General features: G+C 49.0%; 1 protein-coding gene across 4 annotated transcripts in view; it reads right to left on the bottom strand.

Moving 5' to 3' along the window:
- Positions 1–23,118, bottom strand: part of LOC141476617 (CBP80/20-dependent translation initiation factor-like) — a 135,608-nt gene that overhangs the window by 68,568 nt on the left and 43,922 nt on the right. For all 4 annotated transcript variants that reach the window (XM_074165385.1, XM_074165388.1, XM_074165387.1 and 1 more), the window contains one exon: positions 6,535–6,611. In XM_074165385.1, coding sequence (XP_074021486.1) covers positions 6,535–6,611 — 77 coding nt within the window. The remainder of the gene's footprint in view (positions 1–6,534; positions 6,612–23,118) is intronic.

Raw genomic sequence — 23,118 nt, forward strand, 5'->3', positions numbered from 1 at the left:
CTTTTGATGCAGCCCAGTATGCGGTGCTGGCGGGGGGCTTTCTGGGCTGGAAGTGCACATATTAACAAACAGCAAAAAAAAAAAGGCAGAAAACTTTTGCTTTATCCCTCATCTCATCTCAAATCCCCCCCCCCCCCCCATTAATCGCTCCATCTCATTCCAGCATCGTTTCATCCTGCAACTCCCACCCGACCCCATCCCTCCTCATGGAATGAGGAGATCTTGCCCTTGAAGGAGCAAGCTGGGCAAAGCTGGTTCCTGTGATATTTTATGACTGGGTAAAGTGGTAGAGTGCCCTTTATGGTGTTTTGAAAGGAAATTGTACAGGAACAATGTCCCGAGCAGCGTGGCTATTGAAAACCCTTCACAAAAGGAGTTTGCCACAAGAGGAAAAGCAGCTTAATCAGTCGAACTAATCACTGTAGGTGGTTGAGTGTCCCCGAGGGTCTGTAAAATCAAATATAATGGGAAAAGAAATATATCACAGTTTGCCTACGCTCCTCGGCGGAGCCGCCGGCAGATCTGGGACGTTCCCTGCCTGGCTCCGAGCCCGCCGTGACTGTCCTTTGGGCCGTCCCTACACAGGACCACGCTTGCCTCCCTGCGAGATCCTGACAGGGGCCACCTGGGTGGGCCGGGATGAGCCTCTGGAGGTCACTCAGCAACGTGAACTCCGATGGGAGACATAGGACAGGAGTGGCCACCCCCGTGCGGTAACCCCAGTTAACCCGGTTCTCGGCGTGGGCGCGAGAAGGGGGGGGTCAGCGGCGCTTACACAACCCTCCTGCTTCAGGAAGAGGAAACCGTCCCTGACAGCCACCCAGGGCTCTCCGGGGAAGGAGGATATTTCTGCCTCCCCCAGCTCTGAATCTAATTAAAACCAGAAAACAACACACAGACACACACAAAATAATCCAGACTGTTTTTTTCCTGATCATTTAAGTGTAAAGCCAAGTTAACGGTAGGAAGCAAATTGGGACAACACAAGGGAAAACTTGGTGACATTTCTCTAATCCTGTTGTCAAAAGCCATAAGTGTTGGGGGCACGTTGAAGGGAGATGGGGAAAGCACACAAGCCTCTTTGCTTCAACCCCTTCTCTCCATGTACAAGCCAGGAGGACCTACCAAGTCTTCTGCTCCACCTCTTTATCTCTGCACAAGGGCTTTATGAAGGATGGATAGCCCAGGTGGAGAAATGCCCCCCTTAAACCTCCATCCAACAGCAAAAGGAGGAGATGGCACGAAGCTCAGCCACAGTTAAGGGTGATGGTCCTTCACCCAAGGTCAGCCCTGGTCACCAAGAGCCCTGGCAGAGACAGAGCAGCCCCCTGTGGCTCTGGTCATCCCAAAGCCTGGAGGCACATCAGCTGTGCATGGAGGAGGCACCAAGGATCCACACCTTTTTCTGTTGAAAAGAGGAATTTGGATGCCTTTTGGAAGGAGGGGACTAATTTTTTCGGCCTTTGCTCCATCCTCTCTGGGCCATGGGGCTGTGCTTCCCTCTCTAATCGTCTCCTGTCCCATAGACTGACCACCAAAAGCCCCATGAGATACCAGCCAGTATCTATGCACACATGAGGATTTCCTTTTGGTAAGGAATTTGGCCTGATTTGACTTTTGCATCCAACAAGATGTGATCGAACCAATATAATTACGATGGTGCAAACTTTTTAAGACTTCCCTAGCAACCTATTCCTGGTCCTCACCAAAACTGTCCCGTTCCTTAGGTGGCACAGAACAAATAACCAGAAGATCAAGAAACTTAAGAAAAAAAAAACACTTAAAAAGTGGCATTTTTTAGCAACTTTTTGAAAAACAAGGGGCCAAACTTAGAGCCTACCTGCCCAAGGAGACTACATCCCAGCACAGCTTGTGGTCCGCCAGCAGAAAGGCAGTGGGGTGGGAAGGAAGAAGGAGAAGACTTGAGGAATGGGTTCCAGAGTATTTCTTTTCTCTTGACTACTTGCATGAGATAAAGGCAGGAGAGGTCCTGCCACCACCCAGGGAAAACCCCTCCTTCACTAGAGGTAGTTGCTTATGGGAGGTCAAACCAAGTTGCCCTTGGTGATATCTAGGGAGGGTGGGTCTTCTGTGGCAGCAAACAGCAGATTTGGGCAATAAAACCTATTGATGTTCAACACTTGCTCACATGGACATCTGTGAAAAACCTAGCCTCTGCTGCTCTCCATCAGTTGTCCCATCAAGCGGTGATGTCCTCCATCACCCTCATCAGGAGGTGATAGTTACACCTCATGTGTCCCAACCCACAGAGAAAACACCAAGTGTGGATTTTCTGCTGGGTGATGTTGGGAGGCTGATACCTCTCCCTGGCCTCCTGCCCTGATTGTAAGCTCTTCGCAGCAAGGACCTCACCACCTCCTGCAGGCTCTTCCAACACCTTGTGCAACCACAACCAAACCCTCCCACAGATGTGATGCTGATTGCTACTACCAAAAACATGTCCAACAGACCAACAGTAGTCCTTAACTGGGAAAGTTGAAGCCTGGTTTAATGACACCTTTAATCTGCTCTTCGTTTCTATATTATATGAAAAATGAAGCATGCATCCCATGGAAAAATCATGGAATCACAGAACCATAGAATGGTTTGGGTTGGAAGGGACCTTCAAGATCATCGAGTTCCAACCAGCCTGCCATGGGCAGGGACACCTCCCACCAGACCAGGTTGATCAAAGCCCCATTCTGCCTGGCCTTGAACACCTCCAGGAATGGGGCAGCCACAGCTTCTCTGGGCAACCTGGGCCAGAGTCTCACCACCCTCACAGCAAAGAAGTTCTTCCCCACATCTCATCTCAATCTCCCCTCTTGCAGTTTAAAACCGTTCTCCCTTGTCCTGTGGCTCCTCTCCCTGATCAAGAGTCCCTCCCCAGCTTTCCTGGAGCCCCTTGAGGGACTGGAAGGGGCTCTAAGGTCTCCCTGGAGCCTTCTCTTCTCCAGGCTGAACCCCCCCAGCTCTCTCAGCCTGTCCTTACAGTAGAGGGGCTCCAGCCCTCAGAGCATCTCTTTGGCCCTTCGTGACTCATGGAACATAAAAATGTATGATATATACAGGGAGAAAGCGATGGTTGCACACCCACAGAGGTGCTTTCCCCCCTCCCGGGAGTGAAAGGTGCACGGCAGAGATGTCAGGGTAGGTGAGCCGCGTTCCTCCGTAACGCAGTGACAGCATTTCCCGAGGAAAGGTGACAGGAAGGAAGCAGGGACGGGCGCTATTTATAGCACGGCCGGACGTCAGCGTCGTTTCGCACAAGAAACAAAAGGTGCTTCGGCAGCCCAAGACGTGGCCTCTTTGGAATGTCACCGTCAGGGAGGGGAGAGGAGCCCGCACAAGCACTGGGGAACAACCAGTATCATTTATGAGACCAGCTAAAAAACAGACAGATTTCTGGGTGTTGATGTGCTTTATCAGCTCTTTTATAAGCCAACCTGAAGGTCAGCTACAACCAGGCAAGACCAGTTAGACCTGTGTCTGGTGCAGAGGTCAGCCTGGGGGTTGACGCCCTGACCCAAACTGGATGTCCCCTTGTGGACATGGCAGAAGGATGCCCACCGTGGTCACCTGTGTGACCATACTTCTTGGATGTGCCATCCTTCTTGGATGAGCCAGGTCCTGGGCAGGGTGAGCTGGTGCACCATGGACAAATATTGCTTGGTGCCAAGTGCTTATCACCTTCAGGAGAAGACCAAAAGCTGCCTGATGAAAACCAGACCCAGCTGCACCAGATCTTTGGAGCCACACCTGCTTCTAACCAATGGAGCAGGACAATCCCGTTTCTTCTTGCAAATCCACCGCGTGTCAACCCTACTCCCACCCCTGGCTGCTCCCAATCCCTTTCTAAGAAACCAGCTCTTCTTCCCTTGGGTTAGGGCATCCAGAATTGCTTCCTAACACCCCTCCCACGCCATGCACCACCAAAGTGCTTAGAGATATGGTTAGTGGTGGTTTTTGTCAGTGTTGGGTTGATGGTTGGACTCGATGACCTGAAAGGTCCCTTCCAACCTAGATAATTCTATGGTTCTATGATTCTAACCGGTCCCGCTCAGCCTCTCCCAAGCCTCGCTGCCTCCGATGCCCCATCCAAGATCTTGCAATTTTGAGTGTCTCCGTATACAGAGATCCATGTCCATTTAAACCAAAAAGCTCCTAACTCCCAACTGCTTTGCTAGCCATAAAATCTCATCCACAGGGTTGTTTATACCACCTGTGTGGCTCCACCAGCTCTGAAATGAAGCTTTTCTCCCCCAGAACGATGCCTGGGACATTAAGATAATAATATTGCAATTAAGTGTGAACAGCTTTGTAACCTGTTTGTGCTCCAATACAGTGGGTATTCTCTCCCCCCCCCCCCCCCTATTCCTACCATGTTTTTCTCATAAAATAACCATTCTGAGACCTCACTTACTGCTAGAAATTAATTTTAAGAAGCGAGTGCTCTCTGGGGGGCATCTCAAATAGCACTAGAAGGACTAAAACTCCCCTCCTAGTCCCAAATGCACTGCGGAGGCAGGGGCACCCTGAGAACCCCCAGCATCAAACCATGTGGTGCAGAGAGAGAGGGGCTGCTGAGGTCCTCAGCTGATGTCTAGGGGATGGGACCAGGCCTTTTCTGCTTAAATAATTATTTAAGAGATTGTTGTTTCACTCCACTCTCTCAACCTGGGATTCTTAGCTTTTTTGCAATTAAAATAAATATGTTCTTCTATCTAAGCTTGGACACCAGCATGAATATCTGTGGAGGAATTCAGGCAGGACCGCATCCCCTCCGCTCATTCCATTTTATTTCATTTCTGACTGCTTAGGGCTGAAACGATCCCATATCTTTTATCACATGATGTCATATCAACTGGATTTTAAGGCTTCTGTCTCTCCTCCTAGGATATTATCCCAGTGCTACGTGGTCTGGGCCGTATCTCACCCCACAATCTTCCAACCCCAGCCCAAGGCAGGTTTTTTTTCCTATTTCTCCTCGCCATCTGTGAAGGAGGGAGGGATGTCCCAGGCGGGCTAAATGTTTCTGTCTGCTGAGGGTTTATCTGAAGGGACCAGAAAGAAAAAGAAATGAAAATACACATCCGGCATGATCCTGGTTTTTCAGATGGGAAGGAAGAACCAACAGGCGGTTCCATGGCTCTGGTCCAGGATTTGGCCATGGGGCTTCAGGCAGGAGACCCCTTGGCTCTTCAGGTCTCCTGCAGCATCAGGTACTCTTTGGATGGTGGAGGACGACCCACTCAGTGAACTGGGACGCTCCCAACATCCACTGGGATTTCTGAAGGAGCCCTCAGCTTGGTTTTAACCACATTTCGGTGATCACAGGACTGCAACGTAGCTCAAATAAGCCTTTTTTTTGTTTTGTTTTCCCTAAATCACAAAACGAAATTGTCTTTTAAATTGCGGACAGGAAAAAGGAGAGAGCCCCAAAGAGGAGAGAAAAAGGAGTTTGCTGCTGACGGACAGCCCTGCCCACAGAAGAATGTTTCTAGGACGCCTGAACAAAGTCTTTTCAGCTGTTTTTTTGGTCACTCGGTAAAATTTAAGAAAACCAGTGCAAGCACAGAATTAACTACACCAGGGCTGTTCATGAGTCAAGAAGTGATGGGGACATTTGAGGACATATTTCAACCGCTACAGGTGTCTGCAGGATTCCCCCCAAAATCCCCCCGTGAGGCATCGCAGCTCAGGCACAGATTTCAGATCATTCTAGGAGGAAAGACGGACCACTTTTTCTCCTGTTAAATAATATTAACCTCGCAAAATCCTGGTTTTAGTAAAGCTTTATTGCCCCAGTTGGGTTGTCTCAGCCACAGCAGAACACACCAGCAGCAATAAAGCTGCATCTACAACTAACTCCTTCATTCCCTGCTTATTTTCACATTTACCCATAGTCATGATTCCTAGCAAGGACTCTAGATGCCCTCATATAATTAAATATGCAATTTACACAATTAAATATCCAATCGACCCAATTCAATTAACCCAGCGGATTGAAATCACCAATGCCACCAAAGCTGCCTGCTGAGCACATCCCCTCCTTCACGGGGACAGGCATCCGACGCTCGCTGCAAACCCCTCTCAACCATACCCGCTTTTGCAGGCGACCCTGAAAATCAGCAAATTTTGCTTTTCGACAGAAAGGGAGGAAATAAGTCACAAGGACTCAGAGCTTTTACAGATAATACCTTGCCAGCTGCCTCTTCAAATACAAGTGCGGGGCGGGGGGGAATCTGGTTCTGCTGGAATGAGTATAAGGAGAAGAGGAGGTCCTTAAGATACTCCTGGATCTCCAGGATACTCCTGGATCCTTCAGATTTCAAAGACAAACCAAGGGGATGGCACAGATTTTGCATTTTCAGGACGTTACTGCTCAAATAAGGGTTTATGCATTAACTCAACGCCGGCAGCTGTTCAACTGCAGTTTTGTCCAAAGACACTCCATGAGATGGGGGAGGGGAAGATGGGCAACGAGGAAGAGAAGATTTAAAAAAAAACACATTAAAGAGAGGTTTCACCTACCTCCGGTCGTTTCTTCTCCTTCTGAACAGTTTTTTGGTGTGTGCGATTTCAGCTTCATGAGGCAACGGATGGTAACCCTGTGAAAGAGAGGGAAGAGCAGCGATCAGCTCCGAGATACAGGAGGCATCGATTTGGAGCCCCTCTGCTGTGAGGACAGGCTGAGAGAGTTGGGGGGGTTCAGCCTGGAGAAGAGAAGGCTCCGGGGAGACCTTAGAGCCCCTTCCAGTCCCTCAAGGGGCTCCAGGAAAGCTGGGGAGGGACTCTTGATCAGGGAGGGGAGCCATAGGACAAAGGGGAATGGTTTTAAACTGAAAGAGGGGAGATTGAGATGAGATCTGGGGAAGAACTTCTTTGCTGTGAGGGTGGTGAGACCCTGGCCCAGGTTGCCCAGAGAAGCTGTGGCTGCCCCATCCCTGGAGGGGTTCAAGGCCAGGTTGGAGGGGGCTTGGAGCAACCTGGTCTGGTGGGAGGTGTCCCTGCCCATGGCAGGGGGGTGGAACTGGATGGTCTTTAAGGTCCTTTCCAACCTGAACCATTCTATGACTCTATAATATGGAAGGGGTGAGAGTGAGACAGAGCTGTACACCCAACATGTGAGCAGGTTAAAAGAAACAGTTTCCATCCAAATATGCTTCCAACATTTCAGACCCTATAGAAGCAGGTCTGGAAATCCACAGACTTGTTATTCTCTCTCAGGGCCGTTGCAGTGAGCAGAGAATGAAGTTATCTGTGATTTCTGTATGAGAGAAACCACACGGAGCAAATAACGGCACGATGTACGGATGGATCCCAATATACACCATCTACAGGAAACTCACCCACGTTACACACGACACATGATACTGGTGCATCTAAACCATCCACTTTCACCGGGTTGTTTCCTTCAGTTTTATTTATTTATGTAAAACCCAGCTGTAAAAGTGCCTATAAAGGGATGATGCTCAGCAGCAACCTGGAACTGGTTGCCCAAAGAAGTTGTGGATGCCCCATCCCTAGAGGTCTTCAAGACCCAGCTGGATGGCGCTTTGAGCAACCTGGTCTAGTGGAAGGTGTCCCTGCCCATGGCAGGGGGGTGGGACTCGATGATCTTCAAGGTCCCTTCCAACCCAAACCATTCTATGATTCTATGATTTTGAGGATACTGGGGTAAGGCAACACAAGCCATAGCTGGCAAGTCTGCTGGAGCTGTGGCCTCATGCCTTTAGCAAGTCAACGACCACATCATGAGCCTGCCCACCATGACCTAGTCAACCCACGCCACTCCTGGGAAAGGGACAGGTGGCATCTACCTACTGGAAACAACTGAGATGACCAGGGCATTAAATGATTTGCCCAGGTTATGTCAGTGGAAGAGCTGTGTATGTACAAGCTGGTGTTTTGTCCTCCTTACACCGAAGGTGCTGACACTCTGACTTGGTATGTTCATCTGATAAGGGGGATGCTGTATTTATCATCCTACTATGGGCATCGTGAGGCTTCGTTGATTCTGAGGTTCCTGGACGAAAGGCACTATGTAAGTGCAAAGTATTATTTATTTTCCAGGGACCACAGTGCTGTCATAACCATAATGATTTTTATTTATGCAGCACTGCGCTTCCCCGGCTGGCAATAAAAGCCCTGTAAAAGTCACTCCTTGTATTTCCATCGCAATCTATCTCAGGCTCAGAGCTCCAGCTGCTGCTGATGAATCACCACGCGTGAGGGGCCACGAGGGAGCAGCCTGGGCAAGGGCAAGGGCTGGGTGGGAACATGTCTCCTGGAGCAGCAGCTTTGTCACATTGGCATGACAACATAACACACCGACTTAAAAAATACCCTCCCTCTCTCTCTGCATGAAGAGCCTTAGAAATGAGCAGTTAATTTTAGCAGCGGTTACTGAGATAACAGTATTTTGAGTTCCTCTGGTGGAAGATGTAGTGGAGGAGAAAAGTTGCTGGGGGCGGTAATGAATTTAGGCTTGCAGACCAGAGAGTACTTGGACCCCTAGTCCAAGACCAACGGGGTTTATTGTCACCATCCATCCTGGCCATCTGCAAAGAACCTGGAGAAACTGCTACTGCAGCAACCCTACAGCTCCCACAGCAGTTGGGAGACCAGCCTCGGGGACCTTCACTCTTCAAAACTTCAAGCAATGAAGAAGTCTCCAAGCCCCTAGGTAAGTCCTGCTGCTGGCTACCACGTCCCCATTTGAACCTTGCTTTGGCTGCAGTTTTCAAGGTGGCTCCTGAGAAGGTAGTTTCCCTTTTAACTTTCTTCTTCACTTTTAACTCTTTTAGAGAAAACTGGATGCACCATGATTTAGCACAGGCATTAGAAAGCATGTTCAAAACTAGTACCCGTTCTTGGTTACCAAATTATCCTTCTCTCCCACTAAAATATCCTTAACATCTAAAGGTACCACACCAGCCACAGTATCAGACATGATACTGTGATACTCATGACAGACATGATACTCAGAGCAGTGGTAGAGAGGCCACTTGTTACATGCAGTTGCCTTCTTGATGATGATCTTGATGATCTTGAGCTAGATCTGCTCATCCAGTGAGGATCTGCTCAGCGGTGCACGTTTTTCTGTGGTCTTCTGCTCATGTGCCTGCACCCAGCACTAGAAAGAGGTCTCCTCATCCCCCCTAGATCTCATCTCACCGCTCAAACATAGCCCATCTTTGACTAAGAAGAGGTATTTTGGGAGTAGGGAAAGCTGGCAGCCTGCTCTTCTGGGGTTGTGGTTGGGTTATCACCCAGTTAACCAGGTCTGACTTGGGCTTCTCCTGCAGCTAAACACCTCACAGTGGAATCTTTGATGTCTGATAGCTTAAAATCACACTGAACCTTCTTCATTACTGGGGGTTCGAGTCTTCCTCATCTACTTCACCACTGAAGGCACAGGAGGAGCTTAATATCTCTGAGATTTCCATTCCTCTGGAAATTTGGTGGAAATTGGCCAATGGGTACCAATGAGAAGAGGAAGGGAAGGAGCAGACACACACACAGCCTGATCGCATCAGCCGGGCTCGTTTAGGAAATCAGGCTAAAAATAGTACAATACTCAGTGAGGCTGTTTCCAAACGTTGTGCTACCACAGCAGGCAAAAGCTTGGGGTATTTTTAAGAATTTAAGCTGCATTGCAGACACACATGCAAATACAATTACCCTGGAAGAAATGAAACCATCTCTGCAGAACACAAGGACTTAAAGCACCGATTTCCTCCTGGCGAAGCCTTCGTGAAGTCTCAGGAGCTGCCTTTCTGCTCTTTCCAACTAGAAACCATGTGTATGGTGGTGCGTTACTGCATGTCCTCCTTGCAGAGCATCCCTGTGCTTCCTCACACCAGCAGCAGACAGCATCGGGGTGAGAGATGGATTAATTCCATGGGAATAAGGCTCCTAATCCAAGGACCATGCCTATGACTGAACAGAGGAGAACTTCGTGTCCTCATCAGGAAAATCAAGCATCTCCCTTCTGCAGCCGAGCGATTCCCTTCCTTAGTCCTAGTCATGAGACAATGTTTTGGAAAAAAACAGTCACCGGTCCCTACTCTGGTCTATTTTGGTGTCTAAACTTTAGCTCTTTGGAGCTAAATTTGGAAGGGAGAAAACTTGACTTCTTTTGTGCAACAAGCTGATGTAAAAGGAAATCTCGGCAACTTGCAAGAAGGGCGGAGTGGCTGGAGAAGACCGAGAGTGCTGGGTGGGTGGGGACAGGACAAGAGGTAACAGGCACAAACTGGAACATAGGAAGTTCCATCTAAACATGAGGAAGAACTTCTTTCCTTTGATGGTGGCAGAGTCCTGGAAGAGGCTGCCCAGAGAGGTGGTAGAGTCTCCGTCTCTGGAGACATTCAAAACCCGCCTGGACACGTTCCTGTGCAACCTGCTCTAGACGGACCTGCTCTGGCAGGGGGTTGGACTAGATGATCTCAAGAGGTCCCTTCCAACCCCACATCATTCTGTGATTCTGTGATTCTGTGACAGGCCAGAGTCCCAAGGGCACGGTGAGCACCTTGATGACTTGGCTCTTGGGTTTGTCTGGAGGCTTCTCCCTGCCATGGGTCCTGCAGGACAGCAATGGAAGTGCCTTCAGTAGAGCTGGCTCACCGAGGACAACATGGATCTGGAATGCAGCTGCTCCATTTCTCAGTGGACACACTCTTTATGAAGATGAAATCCCTGAAGAGAGCCGAAGGGATATGTCTTGCAAGGTAGAAGACCACCCTCTGCTCCACAATGGCCCTAAAAGAAGACCTAAAAGAGGGGTGGTTTTTGCTCCTGCTTGGGCCAGAAGACACCATAAAGCCCAGGTACTCATGGTTTTCTCGGGCAGGTTTGCATCTTCTCATTGGGCAGCAAAATCGCACTTGGTCTCTCTCCTACATTGGTTTTATTTTGGTATTTATTCACAGGTGGCTCAAGGAGAACGTAACAAAACAACATTTCAGCGCTGCTGGTTCTGGAAGAAAAGGGTGTGGGAAAAGCAAAGAACAAGGAGCCTGTGGTCTCCAGAAGGATCGTTAACAGGGGTCATTTTGGAGCTAAACACTCTGCAGTTTACACAGTGGGAAGCTTGGAGGAGAACTTGAGAAGCCCATGGGACTTCTAACGCATGTTACGTTTAAATCATAAACATGCACGGTCTGAAAAGAAAGGCCAATAGGTCTGGAAAAGAAGAAGTCTTCAGGACTGGTCTGCTCTCCAGGCAAGTCCCCTAGAGATCAGCTGTGTTGTGATGTGCGTATTCCTTTTTAGATGTTTTGGGGAAAGCAGCTCTTGGAGAAGGGAAGGTGATGTCTGGCAAGCTTAGGTGACTGTCACATGGCCAGCTAATCTATGCCAAGGGACATCTGTCATCTACCGAACTTGCTGCAAACAGACAGCAGAGGAGAGCAGGTTTGATGCCCACGTGCCTTCTTTTTGTGCTTTACCTTCCTAATGAAGGTGTCTACACCTCAACTTCAACCTTGTCCACCTGCCCATGGGAATCCAGAAAGCTGGCAGCTCCTCTCTGCTGTCCCAGACCCATTTACATCAAAGTTTAATGAAAGAACATATAAAAAGCTTTCAAGATCTTGTTGGCAATCTGCAACAACCCAAGAGCTGATACTTGCCCCTCTCCAGCAACATCCCTCTCCTGAGCCATCCCACCCCACATCTAAGCCCAGTAACCTGTGGGATACTGGCCTGGGAGGGACACGTGGAAGAAGGGCAGGACCAGAGGAGAGAAATTGTTGGTTTTTGAGCCGCCCTGGTATGAGCAGGAGCTTTGCTATCTTTTTTCTTACGCCTCCTCTGCATCAGCTGAGGATGCTGGAGACGCTTTGTCTCTTTTACTGGTGGTGGTAAATCACAGGACAAATCCCAAGGAGGTAAGCAGAAACAAGGCAGGGTTTTTGCTGCTGCTGGTCCTTCTGTGACCACCCTTGATCCCAGAGACTCCTTCAGCATCTGACAACCACCGCCTTATAAAGGGGATGGTCCTATTTGGGACCAACCCGTACCCTCCCTCCTTCACCTCCACTTCTGCACTTCGCAACTGTTGCCTGGGGTGGCCAAATTCATGGGCGCTTCACAAAGACTCTATGAGAGGTTGGAGTTCATTGCTCCATCCTCATGGTCTTCACGTCTAATGCATCCTGACTTTCAGATGTGAAACCTCACCCCACAAAGTGACTGCCTTCACTCATACCCACTCATTCAGCCTCTTCTAGACGTTCCCCATAAAGCAGAAATGCTCCCAGCTTCTGATGGTCAAGCAGGTGAAGATGCCTGCAGGCCAAACAGCAACACTGAAGCCCCAAGAACAAATGAAAGGTTGAGAAAAACAACTGGACCGATGGAAAAACCCAGCACTGGGGGTGATGAGAGAAGGAAAAGAAATGATCCGGCCGTATCATAGGATCAGTCCACATGAGCTTTATCTCGAGAGCCTTTTGTGCCCTCAAGAAACATCTCCGCCCTCGCTTATCTTAAACAAATGGTTGCAGAAGGCCTGAACTGAACAAACAGGTTATTAGGCCTGCGGTAGGTGCTGGGAGTTTCGTTCGATTTTATTGCACACAAAGTTCAGGGTGGGATTTATTTTCTGGGGAGGTGGGAAGGGTGAAGTGGGGCTGGGCTCATGGCAGCCCTGAAGACGCCCCATCTGCCTGCGCAAAGGCAACAACAGAAATACCGAGGTTGGAGGAAGCTTGGAAAAAGAAATGTATTGTGGTTTCAGAAATGATCCACAAAAACCAACCCAGTGACTCGTAACACCCTGTGATATGGCTTTCATCTGCCTATAGGATGGATTATCCATGGCAGGAAAGTCCGGGACAGCACAGAGCTGCAGATATATTTAACTTTTATTGTGCCGGTCCCACACTCATCGTGTGGACATGGGACGTGGCAAAGGCGCCGCTACTTCCCCACCGGCATCATCCCCATCACCTCTACCCACACAAGACCAGCATTTATCGACACGCCTAAGTCCTGCGGGCACTTCCAGCAGAACCATCTCCTTGGAGGCCACTTGCCGTTGCTTCTTCCCCTTCCAGGAACTCCCACGGCGCTTGTCTGCCACCAGCTCTCCTCTTTTACACGAGGGGAATTTTTTAGCTCTTGAAAGGAGAGGGCTGAAGCACAAACCAAAGCCTTGACCTGCTTCAGAAGCCATGGAAGAAATCCCAAACAATGTCAGGAAGCCGCCTGGAAATGATTTCCTCTCTGTTAAAATTTAAGTGATAAATCTGTTCCTTCAAATTGCAAGCTATTCATTTTTCCTGGAAGGTGCTTATAATAATAGTTGCTTCTGAATAAGGAATCAGTCGTTGCCCAACATCAATGGAATAGAAAGCGCAACGGTTTTACAAAATACTCCTCGCCCAAGATAAAAGGCGGGTAAATCCTTACAGCACTTCACGGTTGTGACTCTCCCAGTGCTCCTCACCCACAATAGGGCACACATGGGTCCTGGCAACCTCCAAGGATACTTTCTTCAACCTTGATCACATGTATCACAGAATCATAGAAGGATTCTGATTGGAAGGGACCTTAAAGATCTTCAAGTTCCAACACCTCCTGCCCTGGGCAGGGACACCTCCCACCACACCAGGTTGATCAAAGTCCCGTCCAACCTGGCCTTGAACCCCTCCAGGGATGAGGCAGCCACAGCTTCTCTGGGCAACCTGGGCCAGAGTCTCACCACACTCACAGCAAAGAAGTTCTTCCTAATATCCCTTCTTTCAGTTGAAACTGTTCCCTCTCATCCTGTGGCTCCCCTCCCTGATCAAGAGTCCCTCCCCATCTCTCCTGGAGCCCCTTGAGGGACTGGAAGGGGCTCTAAGGTCTCCCTGGAGCCTTCTCTTCTCCAGGCTGAACCCCTCCAACTCTCTCAGCCTGTCCTCACAGCAGAGGGGCTCCAGCCCTCAGACCATCTTCGTGGTCTCCTCTGGACCTGTTCCAACAGGTCCATCTCCTTCCTGTGCTGAGGACTCCAGAGCTGGACACAGTATTCCAGGTGGGGTCTTACAAGAGTGGACTAGAGGGGTGGTCTAATGCTGGTCTATACATCCTCTCTCATGAAATGGTGAGCGTTTTAATGAATTATAGACTCTATACATGCAGACCTAGACCCAAAGAAGTATTGAGACCCTTTACTTCCCACTGCCTTTCCTTGGCATTTGCTATCGGCTTCTGGCAGACAGCGGACACCCAGCTAGAGGGAAGACAGCCATTAAAATCATATTAAATACTTGGTGGCAGCTAAGCTGTCCCACCTCATCCCTCTGCAGCCAGCTCTGGGATGAAACAAAAGACACAGAGAATGGCAGAACAACCCAGCGTGAAACTCCCCGTGCGGGGCTGAAGGATGCAAATGCAATTAAAGCTTTAGAATAATTAGGCAAAGCATCCCAAGTGAAACGTACCCTGAACCTTCCTCGGTGCCTTCTGCTGATTACCGACAGTGAGTTTTTCCGGGCTCTATTTTTAACTCTCAGCCCCACAGCTCCTGAATTATACATAATTCAGAGATAATAAAACTTTAAAATCCAGGACAAAGTCTCCTAGGAGGAACTGCCTCTGCAAACACACGTGTGCACATCACTACAACCACAAAGAAAAGGCTCAACCAGTGCCACCAAGCCCTGGCTGAGCCACCCAGATTGGGGGACAAGGCTGGAAAGGCTGCTCCGGGCTCTTCTCGTTGCGTTGGAACAGGGAGCTCCAGACACACGGACACGCGGTGCCATAGGAAGAGTATAAATAACAGACAAAAGAAATCCCCTTTTTGTTACAAGAATCCGCAAATCCAGACTCAGTTACAAGCTGACTTAGGAAACGGAGCTTTTTTTCCCATGTTATAGCAAAATGGGAACAATACTTCACGAGTGGAAGTAACTCTAATTGTTTTAACTGATGTTATTTTAGTGTTGTTTAGGTTTATTGTTTATTTGTATGTATTTCCTCTACGCCGGGTCAGGCTTAAAAACAAACCTTACTGTCAGCAGTAAGGTGTCCCATCCATAAATAAATACATTTATCCAGTAAATATAGATATAACCACACCATTGCTTGGAGTCCTTAAATGCAGAATATTTAAAGAATCATTAAAATAAATAGCGTTGGTGACTTGGGTTTGTTCTCCCCTGGAAAAGGCAGCCTTTTTCAGCTAATATTGGGAATAAATACCGCCCGCATCACTTGGGACCATGAGGCACCACAGCTGGTATTTGGTTTGCGGTCCGTCCAGGTAGCCCAAGCTCATCCCGAGAAAGGGCTGTGCTGCTCTGAGAAGCTTTTCCTACATTTTTCCTTGGCTTCTGCCAGTTTTGGGGGTGAGGGAGGAATTGCCTTAGCCGGGGCTTACAGTGTTATGAGGTTGCTATGGGAATATTTGTAATCTGAGTTATTTCAGTCCCTTTGGGACCTCATATTTCTTTAAAATATACTTTTCCTCTATATTTTTCACGTTCCCCAGTCTGGTTTTCCTCCGTCTCTTGTCCCCTTCAAAGCCTACCAACCACAGTTTGTGCACCTCAACGTGCCATCTGACCATGCCTCTCCAGCTGAGATGAAGAGGGTAGGTGAGATGGCAGGAGGACATTTCATTCAGCGTCCACCCTCGAGACCTCCTCATCATGCCATCGTGGTGGACAGTGTCACGAGGACAAGACCTGCAGACAAAATAGGGACATCCCTGATGAATTTTTAAGGTTACCTATAAGCAGAGCCCATAGGACATCAGGGAGGACATCAGAGCCCACGTCACCCTGTAAGCTGGAGGGTCTCTTGACCCTCTGTGCAATTATCAGCCTCCTCTGGCTGGGTGTGCTCCACCCCAACCTCAGCATCGCTCTCAACAGGAGGTAAAGGCTGTTTCCAAGTTTATTTTCATTTCACCCTTATTATTAATAAAAGATTGCACGTTTTTCTTGTGCATTTGTGCAGTCCCTCAGCACCAAGCCCTCACAAATCTCCCCTTGGGTGGACTGGAGTTTCAGCCCATAGGAGCTCCAGCTCATGCAAGCTCCCAGGAATTGGGATGGTCCAACAGCCATGAAACCCCTTATTTGCAGAGTGATAACTCCATAACCTCACAAACAAGAGGTGGCTTCTCTTTTCTTTCAACATGGATCGATCCAGAGGCACTAGGAGAACCTTCTCACTGCTCGGCCCTTGGCACTTCCCATTGGAGACCTTCCAAGTGCACGAAGTTTCGCAACACTCGAAGATCGCAGGCAATAGTTAATAAGTCAACGAGCATTTTTTGCCACAATCCACATCACTGTGATCCCTACACGGCACCACCGAAGCAAAAGGGAATTTTGCCACCAACTTTAATGGGGTCATGGTGGAGACAGCCCCTTTTGGTCCACCAGTGGACCAAATAGATATTCCTGTTCGCAATTGGCTGAAGATACAGCCAAGACATTTTCTCCCAGACTATACAACAAAGAAATGGTTTTTTTTCTCCTTTCAAGCAAGGTTGCCATGTCACAGGCACCCCCGCTCGGAAAACACCCCAATGATCAGAGGGCTGGAGCACCTCTCCTATGAAGACCTGCTGAGAGAGTTGGGGGTGTTCAGTCCGGAGAAGAGAAGGCTCCAGGGAGACCTCATAGCAGCCTTCCAATACCTAAAGGGGGCCTACAGGAGAGATGGGGAGGGACTCTTGATCAGGGAGTGGAGCCATAGGACGAGGGGAAATGGTTTTAAACTGAAAGAAGGGAGATTGAGATATTAGGAAGAAATGCTTTGCTGTGAGGGTGGTGAGACCCTGGCCCAGGTTGCCCAGAGAAGCTGTGGCTGCCCCATCCCTGGAGGGGTTCAAGGCCAGGTTGGACGGGGCTTTGAGCAACCTGGTCTGGTGGGAGGTGTCCCTGACCAGGGCAGTGGGGTTGGAACTGGATGATCTTTAAGGTCCTTTCCAACCTGAACAATTCTATGATTCTGTGATGCAAACGTCAATTTAGTCTTATAAAAACCACATTTTTTCCCTTTGAAAAGTCCCATTTCTTTGCAGGAATGTGGCCTGTGAAACGCAAGGGCCTACTTTCTCCTTGCCAGGTTCCGGGCAGTTTGTACCTGGGTAGAAGAAACCGCTTCTTGAGTGTCTGTCTGTTCCCTCCCAGGACTTTCCTTTTATGCCTCGAGGACTAAGATTCCTCCTGCTGTAATGGGTTTTAACGCAGGGACAAACACAGAAAACATTATGCACTTGCCACAGAGTATCCATCATATCACATCATATATTAATTAAGCAGGTGGTTTTTCACCAGTGCTTCGCAGACCTTCTGGGAGCCATGGACTACTTTGAACAATAAAATGAGGACGAGTAAGAAAAGCAAGTTTGCAGCTGCTTTACAGCAGTCTCCAAATGTGAGATTTGGAAACGGATCTGGCATTTTCACCAAAAATAAAATCCTGAAAAACTGCTTTTTATCCAAAAGTTGCTACAGGACAGGCGGTGAGATGGTCGTATCTGCTCTCCCGTGTCTTTCGGAGGTTGAACCTCAACCACGACAACTCCAAAGACAGGGGCATCATTCAAATATCATCCCTCCTGCCAGTGAAAGCATGAGTTATGGCTGCTTTTGTGATGACTGCCAGGACCTGGGTGAAGCCCCTTCATTTCATTTCACATCAGCTGAGAGGATGAACCTTCAGGTGTTTCATCAGAACCAAGTGGGGACAAAGGAGAACCTCAATAAACCAACCCAACTTCTGGATATTTTCATGTGCCAAGTGACCAGCACCCAAGACCTTGATTACTGGGATGTCTCGGGTCATGTTGCCCCCTCTCACTAGGGCTTTTTTAGCTCCTTTCTTCTTTCCTTGGTGCCCTTCTTACTGGTAGGATTGTGCTGATGTAATGGGGTCAGCTAAAGAAGATGGGAAGGGTCTGAGACACCCAGTCTTGGTGACCCAGTGGTCACCAAGAGCGATATGACAAGCAGAAAGGGGCACGATGAAAAGACCGCAAATGCACTGCATTATGAGTAACTCCTAAGTGTTCATCAAAATGCTTGCTACCAGAGAGAGATGGGAATTTTGGCAACCAGCACATCACCCACGTCTGTTCAGCCAGCTCCCTTCTCTGTCCAGGACCCCTGCCTGCCACCATCAGCACCACAGCCATAAGCATCCTACAGATGCAACGTCTTCATGGTGGCTCTGAAGTCAAGCAGGGATCCGACGGCAGCCCTAGGATGCAAAACAAGGTCTCTCACGCTCCACTCCTTCCTCATAGAATCACAGAATTGTCTGGGTTGGGAGGAACTTTGCAGATCATCAAGTCCAACTTAACACTGACAAAACCCACCACTAACCCATGTCCCTCAGCACCATGTCTGCCCGGCTTTTAAATACTTCCAGGGATGGTGACTCCACCACTTCCCGGGACAGCCTCTTCCAATGCTTGACAACCCTTTCGGTGAAGAAATTTTTCCTAATATCCATCCTAAACCTCCCCTGGTGCAACCAAGAGGCTGTTTCCTCTTGTCCGATTGCCTGTTCCTTGGGAGAAGAGACCAACCCCCAGCTCTTCAGAAGCTTCTTTCAGGGAGTTGTAGAAAGTGAGAAGGTCTCCCCTCAGCCTCCTTCTCTCCAGGCTAAACACCCCCAGCTCCCTCAGCCACTCCTCACAAGACTTGTGCTCCAGATCCATCACCAGCTCCGTTGCCCTTCTCTGGACATGCTCCAGCACCTCAATGTCTTTCTTGTCGTGATGGGCCCAAAAGTGGACACAGTATTTGAGGTGGAAGGTGCTCACCTGGGTAGCTCTCCTATGGGTCTACCTACAACTTAAATTAGGTAGCCAAGTACCTTACCGAAAGTGGTTTTAGACATCCTGGACTGCATATTGGTCCTTGCCCACTGTATATAGCTAAACCCACATACAAGATGCTAAAGACACACGGGGTCTTTCACAGAATCATAGACTGGTTTGGGTTGGAAGGGACCTTAAAGACCATCCAGTTCCAAACCCCCCTGCTCTGGGCAGGGACACCTCCCACCAGACCAGGTTGATCAAAGCCCCTGTCCAACCTGGCCTTGAACACCTCCAGGGATGGGGCAGCCACAGCTTCTCTGGGCAACCTGGGCCAGGGTCTCACCACCCTCACAGCAAAGAAGTTCTTCCCCACATCTCATCTCAATCTCCCCTCTTTCAGTTTAAAACCATTTCCCCTCGTCCTATGGCTCCACTCCCTGAACAAGAGTCCCTCCCCATCTCTCCTGTAGGGGAGGGCGTTTTTTTCCTCCTGCCTGCATGTCTGCCGGGGTCGGAGACAGCCCAGCGAAGAGGGATGGCTCAAGCCTGCCCTTCCCGAAATCAAGTCATCAGACGCCCGCGTCTCTACGCTTGGCAGCCTCAGCCTTTCTCTTCTCTTATCAACGTCAAAAGTTACTCATTTCACATCCATGGCCTTTCGCCAGCAAGAACGCCGTGCGAGGAGCAGAACCGTCTCCTCCGCTCCGCTCCTCTGACAAACCCAAGCAACAAAACCGAGCCTCTTCCTCATGCAAGGAAAAAAAAAAAAAAAGAAAAAGAAGAATTAAAAAAAAAATTCCCACCAGCTAAGAAAAGCTGGAGGTTAATATAAATTCCATGGGTTTGAGGGGGAAACGGAGCTGCACTCAAAGACTCGATGGCTAACCGCGCTTCCTTCGTCTGGCAACTGCCCGCTCCCCCAGCAGAGAGTTATTGAGGAAGTGAAGACGAGCCCTGTATTTGTTCCAGCTGCAGATTTCCCTTAACCCCTCGTAGTGGTGTTTTTCAAAAATCCCACCGATCTTGTTTTCTGATGGTGGCTTTTCATTTTCACGTGTGCCACAGCTACAGTTATTAGCTTTAAGTGCTGTCATTCATAGATTAAAAATAAAGGGAATAAACCCCACCTTTGCCATTCTAAGAAGTCCAGGCTGGATGAACAAAAGGGGGATTAAAAGTAGGCTTTCAGGAATTAACTTGGAACGGGAAAGAAGAAGATAAAGCCATTATAAAAGCTTGTGCTAATACAGGAGTCCTTTTTGTTGTAAGTGTTAATGCAGCCACGCAAATTCCTATGAAGATTTATTAGTCAGGTCATATAATCCCCTCTCCTTCCTCTTCTGATGATAAAATCAAGGCTATTTTCCTCCACTAAAACGTTCCTCTCTCTCCATTAAGAGGAAAAACATTCTACTTTTCTATTTTTTTTTTTCCACGATTGTGTTTGTGGGATGCACAAGGTTACCTGTGAGGCTGACGCCTTCAGAACAGTGAAACAGAGACACTGAAATTAATGTACTCGTTTAAAGACTACACGATTAGGATGGTCTCTGTAAGGCGAGAAGAGCCCCAGGTCCGTGCTACCCGATGCCGAAGAACTCGACGGAGCTGGGATGTGCAGCACCGTCTCCTGCCATCATCCCCGACCTGCTACAGCATCCCCTGTCCCACGGGACTCCAGTCCAGTAAAGAATTTATTTTACGCGAATCTGCTCCTAAGTCTACTATTTGCCTTGGCCCCCAGCCAGCCAAGCACTTAGGCACATGCTTAAAGTTAAGCACAAGAGTAAACAGATTGAAGTCAGGGGGACTTAAAATTAAGCACATATTTCAAGGATTTGCTGGATAAGGGCCTTAACCCCGGTGTGCAGCGTTTAACTGGGATGATTCCCAGCTGATTAGCTCCCCCCTTTCCCCGACCTCCCTTCCATCGGACCAGGCAACAAATGGTTTCTGTTTTGCCACCACGCTAAAGGCTTGGCTTTAAAGGAACCTTGTGTAGCCTCCAGGCAAAGCATGTCTTTCTTTAATTATACCTGCCTGTGAAATACCTTCCAGAAATCCCCACCCAAACAAAGCCTCAGGAAAGGAAATAACGGAAATTCTTGATGGTTTCCACTGGGGAAACGATCCTAACCAGTGAGACGAGGAGCACGTAAGATGAGGCTGATCACTGTTCCTACTGTACACGGCTTCCAACCCGGAGAGACTCCTTAAAGCTCCACCAGAACCCCCCAGACACCAAAGTCCTCATCTCCCCAGGAAGAAGCCTCCTTGAACCTGGCCCCTGGATGTGTCTCTCTGCACGTGTTAAGATCTGAAAAGCCTTTTGGTGGACAAGCAGGGGAGGAAGAGACATGTGGCAACACAAAATCCATAAAACCACCATGCTCTCCTCCATAGCAAAGTGCAGCACCCAATGTGGAGGTCCATCCAAAAGGCCACACAGCTTCTGAAGGGCTGGAGGTCATCTGCATGTCCTTATTTTTGCCTTGCATGTCCTTTCATATGAGCTTTTTAACCTTATTTCAATTATATCTGCTCATACTAGGATCTCGGTGGCTGTGGGTACGTGTGCAGGTCTCACAGAGCAAAAGCCCTCCTGCACAGAGAGGCAATCACTCAAACCAGTGGATGCCCCATCCCTGGAAGTGTTCAAGACCAGGCTGGATGGGGCTTTGAGCAACCCGCTCTAGTGGGAGGTGTCCCTGCACGTGGCAGGGGGTTGGACCTAGATGATCTTCAAGGTCCCTTCCAACACAAACCATTCTATGATTCTATGAAACCAGGCAGCCCAGGCAAGACTTGGAAGATAAGGACAAAACAGATGAGGAGAAGACTGGAAACCTGGACACAGAAGAAGATTTGCTTTTGGTTCCTCCAGAAACAGAACTGCTCTCATCAAGGAGCAGCAACCTGCCCAGATTTGACAGTGGACTAATGGAACATCACCAAGTCCCACTCCCATCCCTTACCCGCCCCCATCCAACTCACTTTGAACCATCCCCTGCTGCATTATCATCTGCTCCTGAACAGACAGTCCTTCCCATCAGGGCATGAACATCTGATTTGCCCATGCTACACGTAAAAATGGCACTAAATAATCAAGTACCTTTGGAAAAGGATCTGTGAAAGATGCCTGAATTAGTCCATCCAAACTGCAAACCACTCTCGGCCACCGCTAGATCATCAATTTTCACTGCAGCACACACAGAAAGACTTCTGTGCTGCCAAAACACAATCTTTGGATCCAGCTTCATGTCAGGAAAGCTACCTTAGACCTCCCAGAAGAAGGGCACGGCCACCAGCTGCTGCACTGAAGCCTTGCCCTTCCTGAACCAACAACTCTCAGAAGCTGAGGAGTGGCAGAAGAAATTCAGGTCCTGTCTTGTAGGCAAATCGCACCATGAAAAGACACGAAGCCAAACAAGGTGATCTGCTTCCATCTGAGACAGGAACAGCAGGATGGTCAAGTAGTCAAGGAGCTCCACCTCTAATGCAGCAGGTTCCCAGCCTCACGTGCACTTGCAACCCCTGGAGCTATTTGCGATATATTTTGGTGGCCTCGCTGGCTGTGGGCAACTGGATGCTATTTCTTCTTCTAGACAAGGAAGAGCAGCAAAGGAGCTGTAGTCTGGAAGTCTGTCACACGTCACCTGCCCTCCTCCTCAACATAGTCCATGTAATATCATTTATTACCTGCTTGAAAACACCACCAGAATCCTGGAACTAGACGCTGTATGCAGAGATCAGAATCACAGAATAACTGAATTGTAGGGGTTGGAAGGGACCTCAGGAGATCATCCAGTCCAGCCCCCTGCCAAAGCAGGTCCACCCAGAGCAGGTTGCACAGGAACCCATCCAGGCGAGGTTTGAATGTCTCCAGAGAAGGAGACTCCACACCTTCTCTGGGCAGATTCTTCCAGGGCTCTACCACCCTCAAACGAAAGAAGTTCCTCCTCATGTTGAGACGGAATTTCCCATGTTCCAGTTTGTGCCCGTTGCCCCTTGTCCTGTCACTGGGCACCACTAAGAAGAGCCTGACCCTGTCTTCTTTACACCCACCCTTTATATATTGCTCAGCATTGGTGAGGTCTCCTCTCCGCCTTCTCTTTCCCAGGCTGAACAGCCCCAGGTCCCTCAGCCTTTCCTCAGCAGAGAGATGCTCCAGTCCCTTCATCATCTTTGTAGCCTCTGCTGGACTCTCTCCAGTAGTTCCCTGTCCAAACTGCCCAGAACTGGACCCAGTGCTCCAGAAAGCTCCTCCAGCACCAGGAGAAAAACAGTGTCATACCAAGGCTGAAAGAGGAACTCACAGCTTGCTTGCTTTTACC

This window comes from Numenius arquata, chromosome W (assembly GCF_964106895.1).
Source record: "Numenius arquata chromosome W, bNumArq3.hap1.1, whole genome shotgun sequence".
Lineage (NCBI taxonomy): Eukaryota > Metazoa > Chordata > Aves > Charadriiformes > Scolopacidae > Numenius > Numenius arquata.